This window comes from Triturus cristatus, chromosome 10 (genome assembly GCF_964204655.1).
Source record: "Triturus cristatus chromosome 10, aTriCri1.1, whole genome shotgun sequence".
Taxonomy (NCBI): Eukaryota; Metazoa; Chordata; class Amphibia; order Caudata; family Salamandridae; genus Triturus; species Triturus cristatus.
The window spans coordinates 821,624,366-821,646,168 of NC_140593.1; the positions used below are offsets into that span (position 1 = coordinate 821,624,366).

The 21,803-nt window shown below is 41.6% G+C and overlaps 2 protein-coding genes across 2 annotated transcripts in view; one reads left to right on the forward strand and one right to left on the reverse strand.

Moving 5' to 3' along the window:
* Positions 1-21,803, reverse strand: part of LOC146790079 (uncharacterized) — a 218,590-nt gene that overhangs the window by 25,364 nt on the left and 171,423 nt on the right. The window lies entirely within an intron of this gene.
* On the forward strand, positions 487-16,997 carry LOC146790080 (hemoglobin larval subunit alpha-like). The gene is made up of 3 exons (XM_085628435.1): positions 487-644; positions 12,819-13,023; positions 16,609-16,997. The coding sequence occupies exons 1-3, from the start codon at positions 550-552 to the stop codon at positions 16,735-16,737; spliced, it is 429 nt and encodes a 142-aa protein (XP_085484561.1). The 5' UTR covers positions 487-549; the 3' UTR covers positions 16,738-16,997.

The following is a 21,803-nucleotide window of genomic DNA, read 5'->3' on the forward strand; positions in this document are numbered from 1 at the left end:
GCAGTGCATAACAAATGGCATAGACGGACCTGAAGATTGTGAACACCTGCATCAAAACAACTATGTTAAATCTGTTAGGAAATCTGCCTGATTTACATCACTCTTACTAAACACGACATGTATTTTAAACTCATTACATCGCTCCAAAATGTCTTGTCTCGTTTAATACAAACGCAAAAATACCAGAACAAACCCTTGCATTTTTTAACCTGCATATATGTGGAATCAAATATAGTCATTCAAGCTGATCAGAAAACTGCTCATACACAATATTTATACAGATCCAACAATAGCTGAATACAAGTAGGTAATTGGTCTTGTTTATTCGCGCCCTGCTGCTGACTAAGTCATGCAGGGAGGACCCTCGTTCCATGGAGATAAGATAAGCAGGTTGGGTGGGTGCCAGGAATGACCAACGGCCGCGGGGGTCGGTCACGTCTCCCAGCCCACCTCCTCTTTATAACCTGACCCAGCTAAGGGGGCAGCATCAACTCCTCTCCACCGACCACCTCGTGCAGACCGTGCGCCACCCCCACCGAAGCCACCAAGATGACGTTGAGTGACGCAGAGAAGGCCGCGGTGCTCTCCCTGTGGGGAAAGGTCTCTGGCGACCTCGAGACCCTGGGAGCGGAAGCGCTGGACAGGTAACGCCGAGCGCGTGACGCATGAGCGTTCTGGCTTAAAAAAAGGATGCAGGTGAAAAATGGGGCAATAGCTTGGAGTTAGGTGGATTATTGTAAATTAAAGAATGGACAGAACAGCAAGTCTTTTAATGGAAATATTGGATTTCAGGTTCTCACTATTTATAGAGCATATTTCCTCCTGAGAAATGCCTTTACACTCCCACTAAATGTATTGCAGCATCGCCGAGAAATGCAGGTACTGTCCCTTTCATATGAAAGAAGTGCAGGTACTGTCCCTTTCATATGAAAGAAGTGCAGGTACTGTCGCTTTCATATGAAAGAAGTGTAGGTACTGTCGCTTTCATATGAAAGAAGTGCAGGTACTGTCGCTTTCATATGAAAGAAGTGCAGGTACTGTCGCTTTCATATGAAAGAAGTGCAGGTACCGGACAGTATACCTGCCGGTTTAAACCACTGAGAACAGCACAGCAGACTGGCTTATACTAAACCCTCTTTTAGAGTACTGTTTGTGGACCCCGGGTTAGAATAACTAATTCAGGAAGAATTTTGTATTTCTTGCATTAATTTTACACTTTAGAACACGTAGGCCTAGATGTACAAACATTCACGCAGGACAGACACTGCTTGAAAGTCTGCAGTGCAGCAGAGTGCGAAGGGCAAAACGGCACAGAGCCCTCGTTACAAACACTCATTTTTAGGTCTCGCCTGATCCAGCGCTTGCGCTGATCTGGCCGAGACATTTTGTATACAGGCTTTTCAAAGTGCTGCTGTGGCCTAAAGCTTCAGTGCACGTGAACGTGCACGCGCGCAGCGCCATGTGTCTTTCCTCCGTATCACTTTCACTTTCGCGGCCGCAGCCGCCTTGCCAAAGCTTGTTTAGTCTGCCTCTGGCTGTACACAGAATGCATTAAATATAGATGGTGAACATTTTGTTTCTATATGGGTCACTGAAATTATATTGCTGCCAGCCGCATTTCCTAATTAATTTGGCAAATGGTAGAAAGTGAAAAAGACGCCATTTTAATTATAATAAAATTGCCCTTATAGCAAGATCGGATTTCAAAATGTACGCTTGTCACATTGACGTTTTTTTTAAAAACGACGCGGCGCAGATATTCAATTTACACCAGTTCAATGGTTATTTCACATTAAAGTGAAAACCTCCAAATTTGCAGGGCCTTTCACTCCCGCATCTCCGAAGATACAGAAAAGGAATTTCGCAAATTAGCATATTGTCTGTTCGTTAAAAATGGGAACAGTTGGTGAGGGTGGTGGAGTGGGAAGACACATTGATGCTTGCAAATCATGGCTGCAGTGGTGACGTTACATGTCTTTTTGAATAAATCATAAGTATAACGTTAGTATAACAGCTAAGTAAGGCCATTATCCCTGTCTCATAATTAAATCATGGCTGCAGTGGTGACGTTACATGTCTTTTTGAATAAATCATAGTATAACATTAGTATAACAGCTAAGTAAGGCCATTATCCCTGTCTCATAATTAAAAACCATCAGGTATAAAGGCGTGCTGCTATTAGCAGACCATCCACCTGTGTTTGATGATATCACTTGTCAATCAGTGCTCATAGCATGTTAAATACTCACAAGTATTAGTTGCAATCAATGCAAACCCCCTTTCAAGTTGTAGCGTGTGCATTCCAAAAGTATAGAATGTCTCCTTGCATTAATGATGGGTCAGATTGACCTGAATGTGGACTGCACGCGCAGCTCAACGCAACAATAGGCTCGGGTTGCAGGCAAGCATTGTTTGGTGACGTGACATGTCTTACCTTTCTGCTCTGTGGCATAAACACGTGATAACATAACATAGTATAACATGACATGGTATAACATAACAAAAGATAGTATAACATAACAAAACATACCAAACCATAACTTAACAAAACAACACAACACAACACAGGACAGCACAACACAACCTAGCCTAACACAACATAACACAGCCTAGCCTAACACAACATAATACAGCCTAGCCTAACCTAACCCAACATAACATAGCCTAGCCTAACACAACATAACATAACAAATTATAGCATAGCATAACAAAACAAAACCTAGCATAGCATAACAAAACATAGCATAACACAACAAAACATAGCATAGCAAAGCACAATATAGCATAGCATAACAAAACACGACAAAACATAGCATAACAAAAAACAACAAAACATAGCATAACAAAGCATAGCATAGCATAACAAAACATACCATAGCATAATAAAACACAACTTTCAAGTTGTAGCGCGTGCATTCCAAAAGTATCGAATGTCTCCTTGCATTAATGATGGCTTAGATTGACCCGAATGCGGACTGCACGTGCAGCTCAATGCGACAATAGGCTTGGGTTGCAGGCAAGCATTGTGTGGTGATGTGACATGTCTTACCATTCTGCTCTGTGGCATAAACACTTGATAACAAAATATAGTATAACATAACAAAACATAACAAACCATAACCTAACAAAACAAAACAAAAACATAACAAAACAAAACACAGCACAGCACAACACAACAAAACCTAGCCCAACACAACATAACACAGCCTAGCCTAACACAACATAACACAGCCTAGCATAACCTAATACAACATAACGTAGCCTAGCCGAACACAACATAACAAAACAAAACATAGCGTAGCATAACAAAACATAGCATAACACATCAAAACAAAACATAGCATAGCAAAGCACAACAAAGCATAGCATAGCATAACAAAATATAGCATTGCATAACAAAGCATAGCATAACACAGCAGAACAAAACATAGCATAGAGTAACAAAACACAACAAAACATAGCATAGCATAACAAAATATAGCATAGCATAACAAAACAAAGCATAGCATAACATAACAAAGCATAGCATAGCAAAACAAAACATAGCATAGCATAACCAAATAAAGCATAGCATAACAAAAAATAGCAAAGCATAGCATAGCAAAACAAAACATAGCATGGCATAACAAAACATAGCATAGCATAGCATACCATAATACAACACAACATAGCATCACAAAACATAGCATAGCATAACATAACAAAACAAAGATTAGCATAACAAAACACAACATAACATAGCATAGCAAAACATAGCATAGCATAACAAAACATAACAGAACATTGCATAGCATAGCAAAACAAAACATAGCATAGCATGACAAAACATAGCGTAACACAGCATAACATAACAAAACACAAAAAACATAGCATAACAAAACAAAACATAGCATAGCAAAACACAACAAAACATAGCATAGCATAACAGCATAGCATAGCATAGCAAAACAAAACATAGCATAGCATAACAAAACATATCATAGCATAACAAAACACGAGCAAAACAGCATAGCATAACAAAACACAGCAAAACATAACAAACAAAGCATAGCATAGCATAACACAACACAACAAAACATAGCATAGCATAACAAAATATAGCATAGCATAACACAAAGCATAGCATAGCAAAACACAACAAAACATAGTATAGCATAACAAAACATAGCGTAACACAGCATAACATAACAAAACACAAAAAACATAGCATAGCATAGCATAGCATAACAAAACAAAACCTAGCATAGCCAAAGACAACAAGACATAGCATAGCATAACAAAGCATAGCATAGCAAAACAAAACATAGCATAGCATAACAAAACATATCATAGCATAACCAAACACGAACAAAACAGTATAGTATAACAAAACATAGCGTAGCATAACAAAACACAACAAAACATAGTATAACAAAACATAGCATAGCAAAAAAAACATAGCATAGCATAGCATAACAAAACAAAACATAGCACAGCATAACAAAACATAGCATAGCATAACAAAACACGACAAAACATAGCATAGCATAGCATAACAAAACATATCATAGCATAACAAAACAAAGCATAGCATCACAAAGCATAGCATAACAAAACAAAACATAGCATAGCATAACTAAACATAGCATATCATAGCATAACAAAGCATAGCATAGCAAAACAAAACATAGCTTAGCATAACAAAACATAGCATAGCATAACAAAACACAACAAAAAATAGCATAGCATAACAAAACAAAACATAGCATAGCATAACAAAACAAAGCATAGCATAGCATAACAAAACATGACAAAACATAGCATAGCATCACAAAACATAGCATAGTATAACAAAACAAAGCATAGCATAGCAAAACACACCAAAACATAGCATAGCATAACAAAACCAAACATAGCATAGCAAAACATAGCATAGCATAAGAAAACATAGCGTAACACAGCATAACATAACGAAACTCAACAAAACATAGCATAGCATAACAAAACATAGCATAGCATAACAAAACATAGCATAGCAAAACACAACAAAACATGGCATAGCATAACAAAACACAACAAAACAGAGTACAGCATAGCATAACAAAACACAACACAACATAGCATAGTATAACAAAACAAAACAAAACATAGCATAGCATAAAAAACACAACAAAACATAGCATAGCAGAACAAAGCATAGCATAGCAAAACAAAACATAGCAAAGCATAACAAATCACAGCATAGCATAACAAAACATAGCATAGCCTAACAAAACACAACAAAATATAGCATAGCATAACAAAACGTAGCGTAACACAGCATAACATAACAAAACACAAAAAACATAGCATAGCATAACAAAACAAAACCTAGCATAGCAAAAGACAACAAGACATAGCATAGCATAACAAAGCATAGCATAGCAAAACAAAACATAGCATAGCATAACAAAACATATCATAGCATAACCAAACACGAACAAAACAGTATAGTATAACAAAACATAGCGTAGCATAACAAAACACAACAAAACATAGTATAACAAAACATAGCATAGCAAAAAAAACATAGCATAGCATAGCATAACAAAACAAAACATAGCACAGCATAACAAAACATAGCATAGCATAACAAAACACGACAAAACATAGCATAGCATAGCATAACAAAACATATCATAGCATAACAAAACAAAGCATAGCATCACAAAGCATAGCATAACAAAACAAAACATAGCATAGCATAACTAAACATAGCATATCATAGCATAACAAAGCATAGCATAGCAAAACAAAACATAGCTTAGCATAACAAAACATAGCATAGCATAACAAAACACAACAAAAAATAGCATAGCATAACAAAACAAAACATAGCATAGCATAACAAAGCATAGCATAGCATAACAAAACATGACAAAACATAGCATAGCATCACAAAACATAGCATAGTATAACAAAACAAAGCATAGCATAGCAAAACACACCAAAACATAGCATAGCATAACAAAACCAAACATAGCATAGCAAAACATAGCATAGCATAAGAAAACATAGCGTGACACAGCATAACATAACGAAACTCAACAAAACATAGCATAGCATAACAAAACATAGCATAACAAAACATAGCATAGCATAACAAAACATAGCATAGCAAAACACAACAAAACATGGCATAGCATAACAAAACACAACAAAACAGAGTATAGCATAGCATAACAAAACACAACAAAACATAGCATAGTATAACAAAACAAAACAAAACATAGCATAGCATCAAAAAAACAACACAACATAGCATAGCAGAACAAAGCATAGCATAGCAAAACAAAACATAGCAAAGCATAACAAATCATAGCATAGCATAACAAAACATAGCATAGCCTAACAAAACACAACAAAATATAGCATAGCATAACAAAACGTAGCGTAACACAGCATAACATAACAAAACACAAAAAACATAGCATAACAAAACAAAACATAGCATAGCAAAACACAACAAAACATAGCATAGCATAACAAAGCATAGCATAGCAAAACAAAACATAGCATAGCATAACAAAACATATCATAGCATAACAAAACACGAACAAAACAGCATAGCATAACAAAACATAGCAAAGCATAACAAAACAAAGCATAGCATAGCATAACACAACACAACATAGCATAGCATAACAAAATATAGCATAGCATAACACAAAGCATAGCATAGCAAAACACAACAAAACATAGTATAGCATGACAAAACATAGCGTAGCATAACAAAACACAACAAAACATAGTATAACAAAACATAGCATAGCAAAAAAAACATAGCAAAGCATAGCATAACAAAGCATAGCATAGCATAACAAAACATAGCATAGCATAACAAAACACAACAAAACATAGCATAGCATAACAAAACATATAGCATAACAAAACAAAGCATAGCATCACATAGCATAACAAAACAAAACATAGCATAGCATAACTAAACATAGCATATCATAGCATAACAAAGCATAGCATAGCAAAACAAAACATAGCTTAGCATAACAAAACATAGCATAGCATAACAAAACACAACAAAAAATAGCATAGCATAACAAAACATGACAAAACATAGCATAGCATCACAAAACATAGCATAGTATAACAAAACAAAGCATAGCATAGCAAAACACACCAAAACATAGCATAGCATAACATAGCATAACAAAACCAAACATAGCATAGCAAAACAAAACCTAGCATAGCAAAACATAGCATAGCATAAGAAGACATAGCGTAACACAACATAACATAACAAAACACAACAAAACATAGCATAGCATAACAAAACATAGCATAGCAAAACACAACAAAACATGGCATAGCATAACAAAACACAACAAAACAGAGTATAGCATAGCATAACAAAACACAACAAAACATAGCATAGTATAACAAAACAAAACAAAACAAAACATAGCATAGCATAACAAAACATAGCATAGCAGAACAAAGCATAGCATAGCAGAACAAAGCATAGCATAGCAAAACAAAACATAGCAAAGCATAACAAAACATAGCATAGCATAGCATAACAAAACATAGCATAGCAGAACAAAACATAGCATAGCAGAACAACACACAGCAAAACATAGCAAAGCATAACGAAACAAAGCATAGCATAGCATAACAAAACACAACACAACACAACAAAACATAGCATAGCATAACAAAACATAGCATAACAAAACACAACAAAACATAGCATAACAAAACATAGCATAGCAAAAAATAACATAGCAAAGCATAGCATAACAAACCATAGCATAGCATAACAAAACAAAACATAGCACAGCATAACAAAACATAGCATAGCATAGCAAAACACGACAAAACGTAGGCCTGAGACATGTTTTAAATGGCTACTTTAATTGGTGGCACAATGAGTGCAGCGGGCCCACTGGTAGCATTTAATTTACAGACCCTGTGCTCAGATACTACCATGTACTAGGTACTTACAAGTAAATTAAATGCACCAATCAGGTGTAGGACACTTTTTCCAATTCTTTATTCAGTGAACACAAACAGTTTTGTACTGGTTAGCAGTGGCAAAGTGCACAAAGTCTTAATTCCAACAAAAACTAATTGACAGAACAGGAGGGGTGAAGGCAAAAAGGTTGGATAAGACCACGCCATGGATGTCTGCTAATAACATAATATTACAATCACCTGTCCAAATTTAAAAAAAAAATATGCTAGCTAATCTCGCTTGCAGGTCTGAAGTTAGGGAAGCAAAAAAGCATTTTTACGTCACTCCACTTTGGAAAAATGCTAGAAATATCCACTACTGTTTTTTACAAAGTTTAGTGCACATAAATATTTAAAAGTTGACAATGTATTTCTAACAGCAATACTCTGTTCTATAGTACTATTATTTCGCCACCATTTTCTCTTTGAATTCCTACATCACTTTATAGATGGTTCCTGCTGCTAAACTTGTTTTCATATCCCCAGGGCCGGACTGGCCGTAGCGGGCACCCAGGAATCCCCTGGGGCAGGGGCCGGGCCGTTTTTAGGTCTCGCCTGAGCCAGCGCTTTTGCGCTGCTCTCGCGAGAGCTTTTGTAAAAGGGGGATCTGGAAGTGCAAACTAGTGCTTTTCAGGCCTCCAAATAGAGTGCATGTGCGCCGGGCGCAAGCAGCATTTGGCAGCCTGAAAAGCACTGCCTGATCACTTTCGCGGCTGATTTGATGTCCTCAGTGAGCCGCGCGGCCACTGAGGACATCAAAGCGGCCGCGAAAGTGCACACCATTAGCCACCCCCTTCCTGCTTGTTTACTTTTGCCACCATTTCTTGCAACACAGGTGAGGAAAAAAGCATTTTCATTTGACTTTCGATGTCCCTCGTCAGTGCTTGTTTTAATTTGCTTTCACTACGTTCTTTAACTTTATTCTGCCGCACTTGCACCTTTCTGTTGTGCACTCGGCACCCAAACATTGTTTTTTTATTTAAATTAACAACCCAGCACGCTATTTAAATTAATAACACCGTGCACTCGACAATGGCGCCTGGCCCTGCAGCTCCTCCCACCCCCGGGTGCTACGCTTTACAAGTACAATTAAACATTTTAGTATTTTGCTTTGACTTTAATACTGCGCACTCGCACCTTTCTTGTTGTGCACCTAAAAGTAGTCTTTTTATTTATTTAAATTAACACGGCGCATGCTCAACAATGGTGCCTGCCGCCCGCAGCCTGCCTCCGCCCCCTCTCGCCCCCTCTCGCCCCCAGGCACCAAACTTTAGGTTACATTTTCAGTATTAAAAAAAACTCTGCTCCCGAAGAGTTTGAGATCAAGGAGAAAGCCAATAGTAAAGGTGTGTTGGTTTTCTTTGTAATCGTTCCAAACTAGACGAGATCTCTATTTAATGGTAGTTCAGCTGGGCTTACGTAGCAGCCTGCAAAGTCTGCTTGTATCATGCTAATATCATGTTATAATATTGTGAAAATAGCTTAACTGGTTAAATACTTGCTACGGATGGCTGTGGTTAAACTCTGCTCACAGGTCAAAATCATAATGACCCAGAACGTTTAAGTGTTTTCTGCACAGCATCACTTGTTGTATAGCGCGGACTTTACCCGAAGGTGTCAGAGCGCTTCACAACAGGAACAGCAGTGTTACATGAAGAGAAAATTACAAGTGGGCATGTTACAAAAGTGTTGATCGTTAAAACAGCCTGTTTAGAATATAAAGTTAAATAGTAGATTAGTTCATGCTCCTGGGGCGAATTGTTTTTTTGTGCATTGATCTTTTTGCGTACTCCGCTTTGTTTTTACATCCAGGACTACCAGTACGCGAATTCTTTTTTAAAATAAACTGGTTAGGATTAGCTAGTTGCGCTTGGAATAGCGAAGGGTGAACGATATATTACTAGATAATCTGCTCACTGATGTCGCATTCATTGGCAATACCATGTTATCCTTTGATTAGTATTGGACTGGCGTTTTGGTCAAACGTGTACTGCAGGTTGAAAGGGTGGTGTAGGCGGGGCCGGGTCACAGCGCAGCGCGCGCGGTTGTAGTCAAACCAGAATTTGATTTGCAACTGCCTACCTCCTCCCACCATCGGGCTCCTTTTAATCATATGGCCAAGCCAACACAGAGAACCATCAGTTCTCCCCGCGCTGTGGTGCACTGCACCGCCGCTAAATCTCCCATTATTACATTGATCCTTAACTACTGTCAACTTGAAACTTATTCACAATACAACTCGGAGCATACTATATCGTTTTCCAATCCCCGGGGCATGCAGGTGAAGTACACTATTCAGGAGCTGTAGTCAGAGCTTTAAGTGGGATGAAAAAACTGGGGGGGGCGGTTCTCAAAGGGGCGTGGCTCAGAAACCCCTACGCCCTAAAATCTGTGCTTGGCATAGTGTGCCGCCCGACCTGTATTTTGCTGTTTCTGTCATTGCATTCAGATATGACACAAGTAACATCAAACCTACAAAAAGTCACGACTATTGACTTGGTTGTTGCATAAGAAAAATTAAGCTGCAAGTATGGCTGGTACATAATATAGAACAAGCATTTGCAATGCAATAGGTCTCGAATTTATACGAGTTTGAGCTATTGGCATTGTAAATGACAATGCTTTTTATCTAAGTTTGTTTTTTTAAAAACATAAATAAAAGGCACTGTCATTTACAATGCTAATAGCTCAAACTCACGCAAATGCGAGACCTATTGCATTGCAAATGCTTGTTAGTGATGCTAAGCGTTGTACCACAGCTCAGAGGCGGGCCGAGCAGTGTTTTGAGTACGATTTGGACTCGAGTGAGACTCTCCGGTGCAACTTTCTACCTGCACAGAACCGCTTGTGGGTAATTTGTGTGTAAAATTAGTGGAAATTGAACGTGTTATATGAAGGAAATAAACCCAATTTTCCTTTTGCTTATTGTTTGCACTTGCAGTGATTTGTGGCTATGTTTTTTGTGCCAAGTCAGGCTACGTTATTATCTCTAACTTTGCCAGGAGTTCCTGAGGTGGTTGCGCTGTTCTACTCGTGTTAGAAGCGCGTACACACATTAACAGGGATTACCGCCACTCGGGGCCGGCTTTAGTGTTGATGTGCGACAATGTTTGTTGGTACCCCCCAATAACCACCTCCGTTACGGATTTCCTCACTGCCACCCTTTAACAATGCCCCTCAAGTCTCTATAACCACTCTCTCTCGGATGCGTGTAATTCGTTTTATTGCGCTGTTGCCACTCATACTAGTGTAGCGTGTCAGAAGACTTTACATCACACTCACTGCACAGACAATCAATCATAGGTGTGTAGATTATTGTATAGGAAATGTAACGTTACATAAAACAGAGGACTACAAGGAACAGGTGTCACGTCATCCATTCTGGTAGACAATATAGTTTGACAGTGCTTGGTCTGGAGAAGCACTAACTCTGAATTTAAAACTGAACACCATGGTTGGGGGTTCTTTTTAATAATCCGAATTAATTTCTATCCAAATGAACCCGTTTTTTCAACAGTAGGATAATAAAAGACTGGATAAAATCATAACGCTCTAAACTATGACTTGCACCTTTTAAGCAGCTCTTTGGTGACAGTTAATAGCTCACTCTTTTATGTTAGGATTATAATTTATAAACTAAATCACAAAAGGATCATTCGGAAAAAAATACCGTAACCCACTGACCTATTTGTATTATATGCGCTTTGTGATCTAATTGGTACACGTTCTTTGCAGCAGACATATTAACCTTCTGCTCTGCCTTACCACGAGTCAAAAGTTCCAAAAGACAAACCAACGAGCTCTCTCTAAGAAGCATATTAATCAGTGGAGTCATCTTGACATTTATATGTTTGCCTGTAAATTTGTGGAGGACAGGAATGCGGCAGCAGGTGCTTTTAAAACCACGCAATACTTCCAAATACGAACCCCATCCAAGTTAGCGCCCGGTGCGGGTGCACCGATCGCACTGCCCTAGAGCCGGCCCTGTCGCCACTCATTAATTTAGAGAAAGTCGAATTGTGCAGGTTGATGGCACCGTTTGTAATCCCTCGGGACATGTAAAACGACCCAGAATGCAGTTTGTTTTATCAGAGATAATGTCTTCAATCCAACCTTGGCTATCATTTGTAGAATGAGCAACGTGGGTCTATACGTTTTGAGCTCGTATAAAGGTTACAATTCTGCAGGGCTTTAAGTGGGCCGGGTCCTGCCGGTGCTCAGCACAGGCAGTTTTAAAAAGCAGGTACATTAACGGGCCCCTATCGGGCTCTAATTTTTGTACTCACTGTCGGTGAAAAAAAACTCTGCAGCAGTACCCCCCTTCACTGGCAAGATGTAACTTCAAAGAGACTGGTTGTAGTCCTTTCACAGTCTCATCATTTTAGAACTGCAGCATTTTCAATATTCTATACAACGAAGCCCCAGTAGTTGTTTTTTTAAAATGTTATGCAACTAACAGTCATTGACTAAGCCTATAGTCCTGGCTTGTTGTAGGTGTAATGTTACTACTTGTTCTATTTTATACCTGGATGCAATGACAGAAACAGCCAAAACCAGGCAGGCGGTACACGCTGCTCAGCACAGATTTTTAGTGTATGTGTTTTTAAGCCTCGCCCTTAATTACAGTGGCCACGCCCCTTTGAGTGACCCCCCAGTTTTTTCATCCCACTTAAAACACTGCATTTCAGTATCAATAAAAATAGGGAGTGCAATCTCTTCCCACGACCTCCCATCGGATGCACGCATGGGATGTGAGCTGCAGCATTCAAGTAAAAATGAGCTGCTAGCCTTTTGCAATTTCAAATAAAGTGTTTCTTTTTGTATTTCAGGCTTTTCAAAAGCTTCGGCCAGAGCAAGACTTATTTCCGCCATTTTGACATCAGCTCCGGATCTGCTGATCTGCGCAGGCACGGCGCCAAGGTGCTGGGCGCCCTCGGAGAAGCGGCTAAAAACCTGGACAACCTCGACCAGGCGCTTTCCAAACTGAGTGACCTGCACGCCTACAACCTCAGAGTGGACCCCGGGAACTTCAAGGTGAGAAAACACTCCAAACATAGGCACTTTACTAGTGCTCGTCTTCCGTGGTCAAATGCTGCAATGCGCGTCTTTCTGTTTATCAGAATTTCAAAGCAGTGACAAACATAACAGCTCTTTCATGTTTTTGCTCCGTCGCATCTCTTGGTAGCAGTGATCTTTATAGATTGTTGAATTAAAAAAATACAATAAAAAATGGAGACGCTACTTCATGTTTGGAACTTAAACAAACCCCTTCAGAGGCCTTGGATCTTCTTGACCTTAAAACATTTGGTGCATTAGTTTCTATTTAGGGCTCTCATTTTGAGAAGGGCTGGAAGTGGTAGACATTTTATTAAATGTGCAGTAGGTGTATATCAACACACTTGGCACAATTTTGGTTTTCAAAGTCTTGTGCCACTGCAATAAAAAAAATCTCCCATCCATGGTATTCACTGCAGTTCAGGAGTGAACTTTGTTGATATCCTGATTCTGTATTATTAATTCAATTATTGATAAACAAAAATCTTTTTAAAAACGTATATTTGCTACACTACCGGTATCTTTGCTACTTTGAATATTTTGTTTCACACTCAATAATATATTTGCTTTAATAAATAAACATTACCCATATATTTATTAAAGGGAAATTTAACGGGCTCCTTTGGCTAAACTTTGAGTAAGGCGCACCACCTTTGTTTTTACCATATGGCACTTCCTGCCCATTGCTCCCCAAATAAACTGCATTGAGAGGCACTAAAAAAAAAAGTTAAGCAGATGAACAATGGCTGCAATATAAAAATGTCAATTGACCAGTTACAATTCATTTTCACTGGATCCATATGTGACATATCACTCCGTGAATATTAAACTATGCACTTTCATGTATCCAGGACCCAGAACCAGGCAGATCCGACCAGTGAAATAAATGTACTAATTGATACCGACAGACATTACTGGGCACTAATAGCCAGTTCACAAATGTAAATAGAACTAACTTGAAAGTTCTCTCTAGAAGTCCAGTAGACATCTGAAAACCCATGTACCAGCTGCTTGCTCTAGTAGAGACAATTTCTACCAAGACAGTGCTTTTTGGTTACCACTCGCTGTTGTTCTCTTGTCCATGGTGATCTAAATTTATATTATTACTTGGCTTGAATATCATATTCATCTACATATATTTCCTGGATTTAAAGACCTAGTGCCAGAAAGGCAGAGTCAAGAAAATATCCACCCCACTGTTTCACACACTCCATCAACCAAGCTGCTCCTTCAAAGTCTCCACAAGTGTACTCTCCCTAACTGAGGCATGTACGGGAGCACATCTTGGCCAAGATCAAACACCGTGCGAAAGGGAACCAGGAGTAGCATGCCTGAACTTCATTCCCCAATCCACAGGGACAAATTGGCTTATTGTTCTTTCACATGTAGGTGTGATTTATTAATCAAAACTCAGGAGTAAATCAGGATCAAGATAGAAAGTCAAAAGTAAGCCACACCCGCTCACTGAAACATCTTAACTGAGCCACAGAGATTTCGCTGGCACAGTGTCTCAAGCCATATTCAACAGGATGAACTTTTCACTCTTCTGAAGCACTTAGGAACCATTTAACTCACGTCTTCTCATGGTTTGATTTCAAAACAAGAGGTGCTGTTCCTCTCAGGGTGGTACCACTGATGCCGCAAGAGCTTCTGCAACAGTGGCAGGTGCCCTCCTAATTATGGAAGAATGAGTGTTTAAATGTGGTCTGCCAACTGGTTTTGATGGTTGGGTACTTGGCAATGTTGACATTTTTTCTCCATAATGTAAGATAGATCCAATGAGACATTGGAGACCATTCAGAAAATGAGCACCTGACAGACCAGTGGCGGTATCATGGGCACAAGTACATACAGACTTCGAAGGCAGGAGTGTGGCGCTGTCCTTGAAAGAAATGACATTGTTTGTGGTGCACACACTATTGTGCTAACTCATACTGTATGTGCAACAGTTCAGCACAGTATGAAGTTGGTAGCTATCGCTGTAGATTTCCAAATGATGCTACTTGTAGCTCATGCACTAACTCTGAGAGTTTCAGAGAGATATCAAGCTATTCTATATGCGATAGACAGCACGTTACATTAAAAAAAACAGGCGCACAGCACATAATGAGACCCATGGAGGGATCTATGGCAATCTAGACTTCTGTAACGCTGGCCTGCATAAGATCCGCAAATTTGTGGAACTTTTTTCACACTTTCACCCATTATCATGACACAGCCAAGGATTACCCCAGTGGTATAGAATACCTGAGATAGTTAGGTGCCAGGAAAATATTGTATATGTAGCACACTATCATTTGGGGAACAGAACCTTTAGCGCTTGGTAGGCATTAGAGAAGAAATACAGGTCTAGTTGGTGTCTTTTCCAATGTAGTGTTATTTTCTCCCCTCTGGCAGACCTATAAGTACTAATGTAGGGAGGTACTTTCGTCTTTTATGATAGGTACCAGGAACTGCCATCCTATACTGTGCTCTTGGTCTATCAACAGGCATACCTTGCCTCTAATTCTGGTGTTCCATTGTCACAATAAATGTGATCAATGCAAACCTTTCATTGTTTTACCTGAAATAAAGCAACAACAACAAGATGATGGATGGAATGCTTGAAAGAGTCTCAGACCCTGGCAATCCCTTGGGGCTGCACTCTAGTCCTTCATTTTTGCCCCACCATGCAACCTCAGTGTGAATCCAGCCATATGCAAATGAGTCTTGACCCTGCTCCAATAGTAGCAGTCCAGCCCAAACTGCCTACCCAGATCCCCACCGAACCAGACCACAAGCCACCCAAGACCAGTTTCCCCCCGATCGCGGCTCCCTTTTTATTTTCTTGGAGGTATTTCATGCTCGTTATGATTTATCTTCTAGAAAATCTGTAAACCATACTCCAGTGGGACAGGCATCAAAGTCAAAATATTGTTACCTGTTCATTCAATCTACAAGGATTCAGGGACGGCCACCTTTCTTAAGGATAGAAGCTTTCAATCTTTTCTCTCCATTATCTTCCTTGTTTCAAGCTCCTCTTTATCCTAAAGGTTCAGATGAGAGCCCCTCATCTTCTTGAGGGATCAAAACATCGTCAACCACCACTACAGACCCTAAATAGATTATATTATATATAAATGGACCATGTTCTTGTTTTCAAGATACACAACGTTGACCACTGAATTTGTTCACATGTGTGTATCACTTTGATGAGAGCACAAAGCACATTTCTCATTATGCACTCACTGCGCCATCACAAAGTAAAGTGTTTTTTTTATAAAAGTTCTTTATATATGATTTATTATCACTAATGTTTAAAATACCCACTTGGTTCATTTGCTTTGATTGTATTGTTTTCCACTGTGGGACCAGTGTTTCTTCTACGTGTTCTTACCCAAGGTTCCCGGGATCCTCGAGTTCCCTGCGGCTCTGTGTGCACTGTTACTGTGGCTATTCTGAGGCACAGCCTTGGATTGCAGCTGCTCTCCTGGGTTCCACCACTAGTGAGGTCCGGATTGCAGATCCTTTTGCTGGGTCTGTTGCTGCTGGGCTTCATGCTGTTCTTTATTCCTTCTCTTGCAGCTGCTGTCCCACTGCATTCAGGCTACATTGGCCGCCCACTTCCCTGAAGACTTCAGCCCTGAGGCCCAGGCCGCGTGGGACAAGTTCCTGGCCGCAGTGTCCGCTGTGCTGACCTCCAAGTACAGATAGACCCTGCTCTTACCTCAAGAGGGATGTATATATTATAGAGAAGTGGATGCTGCGGTACCTCAAGAGGGATGTATATATTATAGAGAAGTGGATGCTGCGGTACCTCAAGAGGGATGTATATATTATAGAGAAGTGGATGCTGCGGATGCAACAAGAACAAGTGCAGATGTGGTGTGAACAGCTGATTTCCACAATTTTGTTTTATGTCACTGAGACCACAGCTGCTTTTGTAATAAAATCCATCTGTGTGCAAAATCAAATTCTGCTGTCCTGCAACTCCTGATTTTTTCTCTTTATGTGTCTTATTTTTACTACAGAATGCTCTACCCAGCCCTTCTAGTAGGTGCTGTAATGCGCAACCCTGAAATAGAAGCAAAGTCAGAAAAATATCATTATACTAAATGAGGGCCAGGGTCTCAGCCAGCAAAAGTGGAAGCAGAGAGGAGTCTTGAAGATATGGGTAATTTCCTCAGTAAAAAACAACTACAAGATGAACCTATTTAAATAAAGTTTTTCGCAACATTTCAGAGACATGCGATTATAGGGCCCATGGCAGCATATCTTCAGCTTGGGTATGTGTGCTATATAAATTATTTTTGACTGTGTTATCAGGTAGATAGTCATGGATGACATCTATGTGGATTCAAATGAACCTCTTGACACTAACAATTGCATACAATTCATTGGCAAGCTAAATAACCTCTCCATCGGTACATGTGGTGACCTGGATTAGAAAGTGGTCATGTGACAAGTGATAGAAGGCGCAGGTAAATGGAACGATATCCGTGGTGAGGTGGGTTCAGTCCAGTGGTCTACAACCATACAGTAAATTCCTATAGCTCACATCCCCACATAGCACTGCTGAATAGAAAAACCCTTTAACTTCCATTGATGCACTGGGAAAAATCTTGGTTGTGTGATTAATGATTATGGAGCCCTGTTTTGGGGTCTGTATTCAGGAATCATCGAAGGGATAACAGATACACCATACTGGCATGGCAGAGTTTGCCACCATTGATTAGGTGCCCTTGAAACAGCTCTCTCCTTGTATCCAGGACCTGTTTGGGAAAAATGTATCCATCCTGAAACCAGCCCCATACGCCGTGCTCCCTTGGAATTGTGCCAAAAGGGAGGTATCATTGGAAAACTGAGAAACTCAACTTCCTAGTAGTACCCTTTCAGTGTGCCTGGCACTTCCACTAGACACCATGGATGTATTTAATGGGGTAGCCGGCCCTTGGGCAAAGGCCAGTGATCCCCCACCCCATAAGGAAATCAGTCTTTCTGATGCTTTCCTTCAGGAGGCAGGGGAGTAAGTTCACTAGACACTAGGATATAATAGAAAAAGAAAATGAAGGGATAGGGGCGGCCCCTAATGACAGGTTCATGTTGCCACCCCACAAAACTGCACAACAGTCTTTCTGAACCCTATTGTGTAGATTGAGGGGTTTGCCCCAATCTGCCCTCTCAGGGGCAGAAAGCTCACTAGGCACCAGGGGAAAAAAAGACAAAATAAATGAAGGGATGCAGGAGGCCCACTCGCCATGCGCATGACTTTGCCCCCAGAAGTATTTCTGCCCCCCCCGGGAGAAGATTTGGGACTTTGCCCTCAATGTGCCTCCCCAATGTGCCTCCCGGGGCGGGGGCATAAAGTCCACTAGAATCTAGAGAATAAAAAAAAAAAGGGTGAAGGCAAAGGAGATGGATGCCCCCAAGCTGCCCCCCCCCCAGTGGACTGGAAGCCCGCTGGACACCAGGGGAAACAATAGAAGAGGAAAAAATAAAGGGTTGTGATCGGCCCGCCATGTGCAGGGACCTGTCCATCCCCAAAAAGGGCACAGCAGTCTCTCTGTGCCTTCCTGGGTGGCAGATTGAGGACTTTTCGCACAATTTGATGCCCTCAAGGTGGCAGAAAGTCAACTAGACACCAGGAAATAATACAATAAAAACATGGGGTGGTGGCGGCCCACTGTCAGGCCATGGCCTCAACCCACAAAGGAGCACAACAGTCTTTCTGCCCCCCTGGGTGCAGAATTTGGAGGTTTGTCGCCAATCTGACTGGGGGGGGGGGAGAAATCCCACTAGATACCAGGCAACCAATAAAAAAAACAGGGGGATTGTGGGGAAGGGACTCACCCTAACCTAGGGTGACACCCCCACCCCAAAAGTCAGGCAATACAGTCTCCCCTGGGGAGGTGGTGGGGTGAATATTCACAATATTCCACACCTTAGGGTCAAAAGCCCACTAGACACCAGGTATTTTACATTGGGGCTGAAGAAAGGGGTGCGCCCTCTGCCCTGGAACTGGACCACACCTGACCCTAAAAGGCCCCTTAGGTTAGCCAGTTAGTTTGCCACTAATTTACCCCCAAGGTTGCTGAAAGCTCTCTTGACACTAGGGGATTCAAATTGGCATCAAAACAAACAATAGGAAGGGGTGTGTGTGAGAAAGTGCCCTCTTTCTGCATGGTGGCCCCCACTTTTTGCTGAATTGCTGATGTACTTTGACTGAGTGTGCCCTGGGCTCCTGCTAATCAGGTGCCCAGGGCCTATGTTCTTTCTCTAAAACTGCATTGAAGCCTAAACCCAATTGGCATCTCTGGCCACAGGTCAGCCCCTGGTAATTGGTACCACAGGTACTCAGGGTACTGTGACCAGAGAAGGCCTCTAAGAGCTGCAGCACTTATTGTGCCACCCTTAGAGGCCCTGTACCCTGACACTCACACACTGCCTTTGCAGGCTGCGTGTCTTAGTGCAGAACAAAGTGAAGAGTCGACATGGCAAAAATCCCTGTGTGCCATGCCTACAAACCACTGCCCTTGCATAGGTCAGTAACCCCTCTAGCTGGGTGCACTATACCAGTGGTGAGGGTACAGGTGCATGTGCCCTGTACCCCTACAGTGTCTAAGTCCATTCTCAGACATTATAAGTGCAGTGCTGCCATTAAGAGTATATGGTGCTGGGAGTTTGTCATTATGAACTCCACAGCACCATAATGGCTACACCGAAAACTGAGAAGTTTGGTATCAAACTTCTCAGCACATTAAACCCACACTGATGCCAGTGTGGGATTTAATGAAAAATGCAAACAGAGGGCATCTTAGAGATGTCCCTGAAAACTAACCCACCACTAGTGTCCAGGCTGAATGGCTGCTTTCAGCTGCCACCGCCAGACATGTTTCTGGACCCCTGGGCCAAGAGCCTGCTGCTCTTTGGGGCCTTAAACAATCCACACCCTGCCATGAGGTGCCAAGCCTCCTCCCCCCAGGATGGGCAGGGTTCACGAAGGGGAAGCTTCAAAGGCTTGCCGCCTTTGTGAGCTTCCTCAGGCCAATTGCTGCTTTCAGCAACTGGTTCCCACTGGTTCTGACCCCCACCTTGGGCAGGAGAACCAGCGGGAAAAACAAGTGAGGAAGAGAGGTGTGCCCACCTCTGCCAACTCCACCCCACAGGTGGGGGAGGTGAGGTGAAGCACAACTCTCAGTCCATGCCATCTTGAAGATGGGGGGACTCAGCCAACCAGCGATAGGCACATGTCCCCCTCCCACTGGAGGGTGGCATAATACGAGGTGTACCCACCCCAGGAAAAGGACCCATTGGTCCCTGCCTTTTACTTACATGTAATGCCCCTAAATCTAGTAATAAGGGGACCCCTGACCGTTGCTTCCTCAGATCCAGACAAGAAACAAGAAGAAAAGAAGAAGGACCGAACAGCCGTGCAGCAGCTAACAAGAGGAAGACGCCCACTGACTTGGCCCAGCCCTACCGGCCTGTCTCCCCCTCGAACCTGCTCCTGTGAAATCCCGGAGTGTCCTGCAACCAGCAACCTCAAAAACCCCGGAGGACCTGCCTACCTTCACTTCCAAAGACTGCTTCTCCCGCGAACCCCCGGATTTGTTCAACTGCAACCTCTGGCAGCAGCCGGAAACCGCGAATCTGCCCCACTCTGCACCCGTCATCCACGGCCTGAGCTCGAGTGGGCAAACACCACGAGGAGGTCACCCCTGCAATTCTGAACTGAGATCCGGCGACCCATGACCTGCCTCAAGCCTCCAGCCGACTCCTGCAGTCTAAATCCAGAAGGCCCCCCTAACCATGACCAGGAGCTGGTAAGAAGATCCGACCCCAAAAGGCACCCCTGCACCGACGCCCAACGGCCTTGTGGGCCCAAAGCAATTGTGCTTAACCAACCCCTAACTTCCCAACTTACCTCTCGAAGTGGTGGTCGCACCCAGAAGTCCTTCGTCTCCCTGCCTGCAGTGCTTTTGCAAACCGGAGGTTCTCCATTGGAAACAACAGGGCATCGGACCTCCAATCAGCACCTTGCACCTGGCCGCCCTAGTGCCGCTGAGGGTGCACCTTTGGTGCTAATTTGTTTCCCCATTTGCCCTGAGATAAAGTCCAGGAGCTTTGCTCCTACAACTCAATGGCCTGTTTGCCAGCAGCAACCAACCGGAGGCCCCATCTCCCATTGGATAACATTGGGCCTCAACACTCTGCACCGGCCGCCCTAGTGCCGCTGAGGGTGTAACAAGAGTGCATCACTGACACTGGGGGACCCCTGAGTCTAACCCCAGAACCTCAACTCCAAAGACCGATTACTTACCTAAAAACCGATAAGAATATTTTTCTCCATAGGATAACATTGACACTTTTTCCTGAAAAAGTTTTTAAAGTGTGGAGTTTTGAAATCTAAAGAAATTCTTTAAAATTGTACGATTTAACAAAAACGCTTTTACTCACCTGTTTACAGGAAATGCCCCAGTGCTGCATCCAGGCATACAGCACTGAGGAAGAAAAGTAATTCAAAAGTAACTTACCTGCTATTTTACTGAAAATCCCATTCAAGTCTATGTACTGTATTTACAAGTGATTGCATTTCTCTGAAACAATACTGTAAGTCAAACCATAGTACATTTAAAATTGCAATTGAGCTGTTTTACAATCAGCATTTACTACTGTAAAGTATGTATTGCTTACCTGTGCCAGGCTTGCTTGGTTCTAGAAATAAACTAAGTAAAAGAATATTTTTTATACAAAAACAATTGGTCTGAAGTTCAGTCTTT

Bases quoted from the DNA above. Each gene is read 5' to 3' on its own strand.
- LOC146790080 (XM_085628435.1), top strand. From the start codon at position 550: ATGACGTTGAGTGACGCAGAGAAGGCCGCGGTGCTCTCCCTGTGGGGA. The intron at 645-12,818 runs GTAACGCCGAGC...TTTGTATTTCAG, and splicing joins GGAGCGGAAGCGCTGGACAG to GCTTTTCAAAAGCTTCGGCC. The intron at 13,024-16,608 runs GTGAGAAAACAC...CTTCTCTTGCAG, and splicing joins TGGACCCCGGGAACTTCAAG to CTGCTGTCCCACTGCATTCA.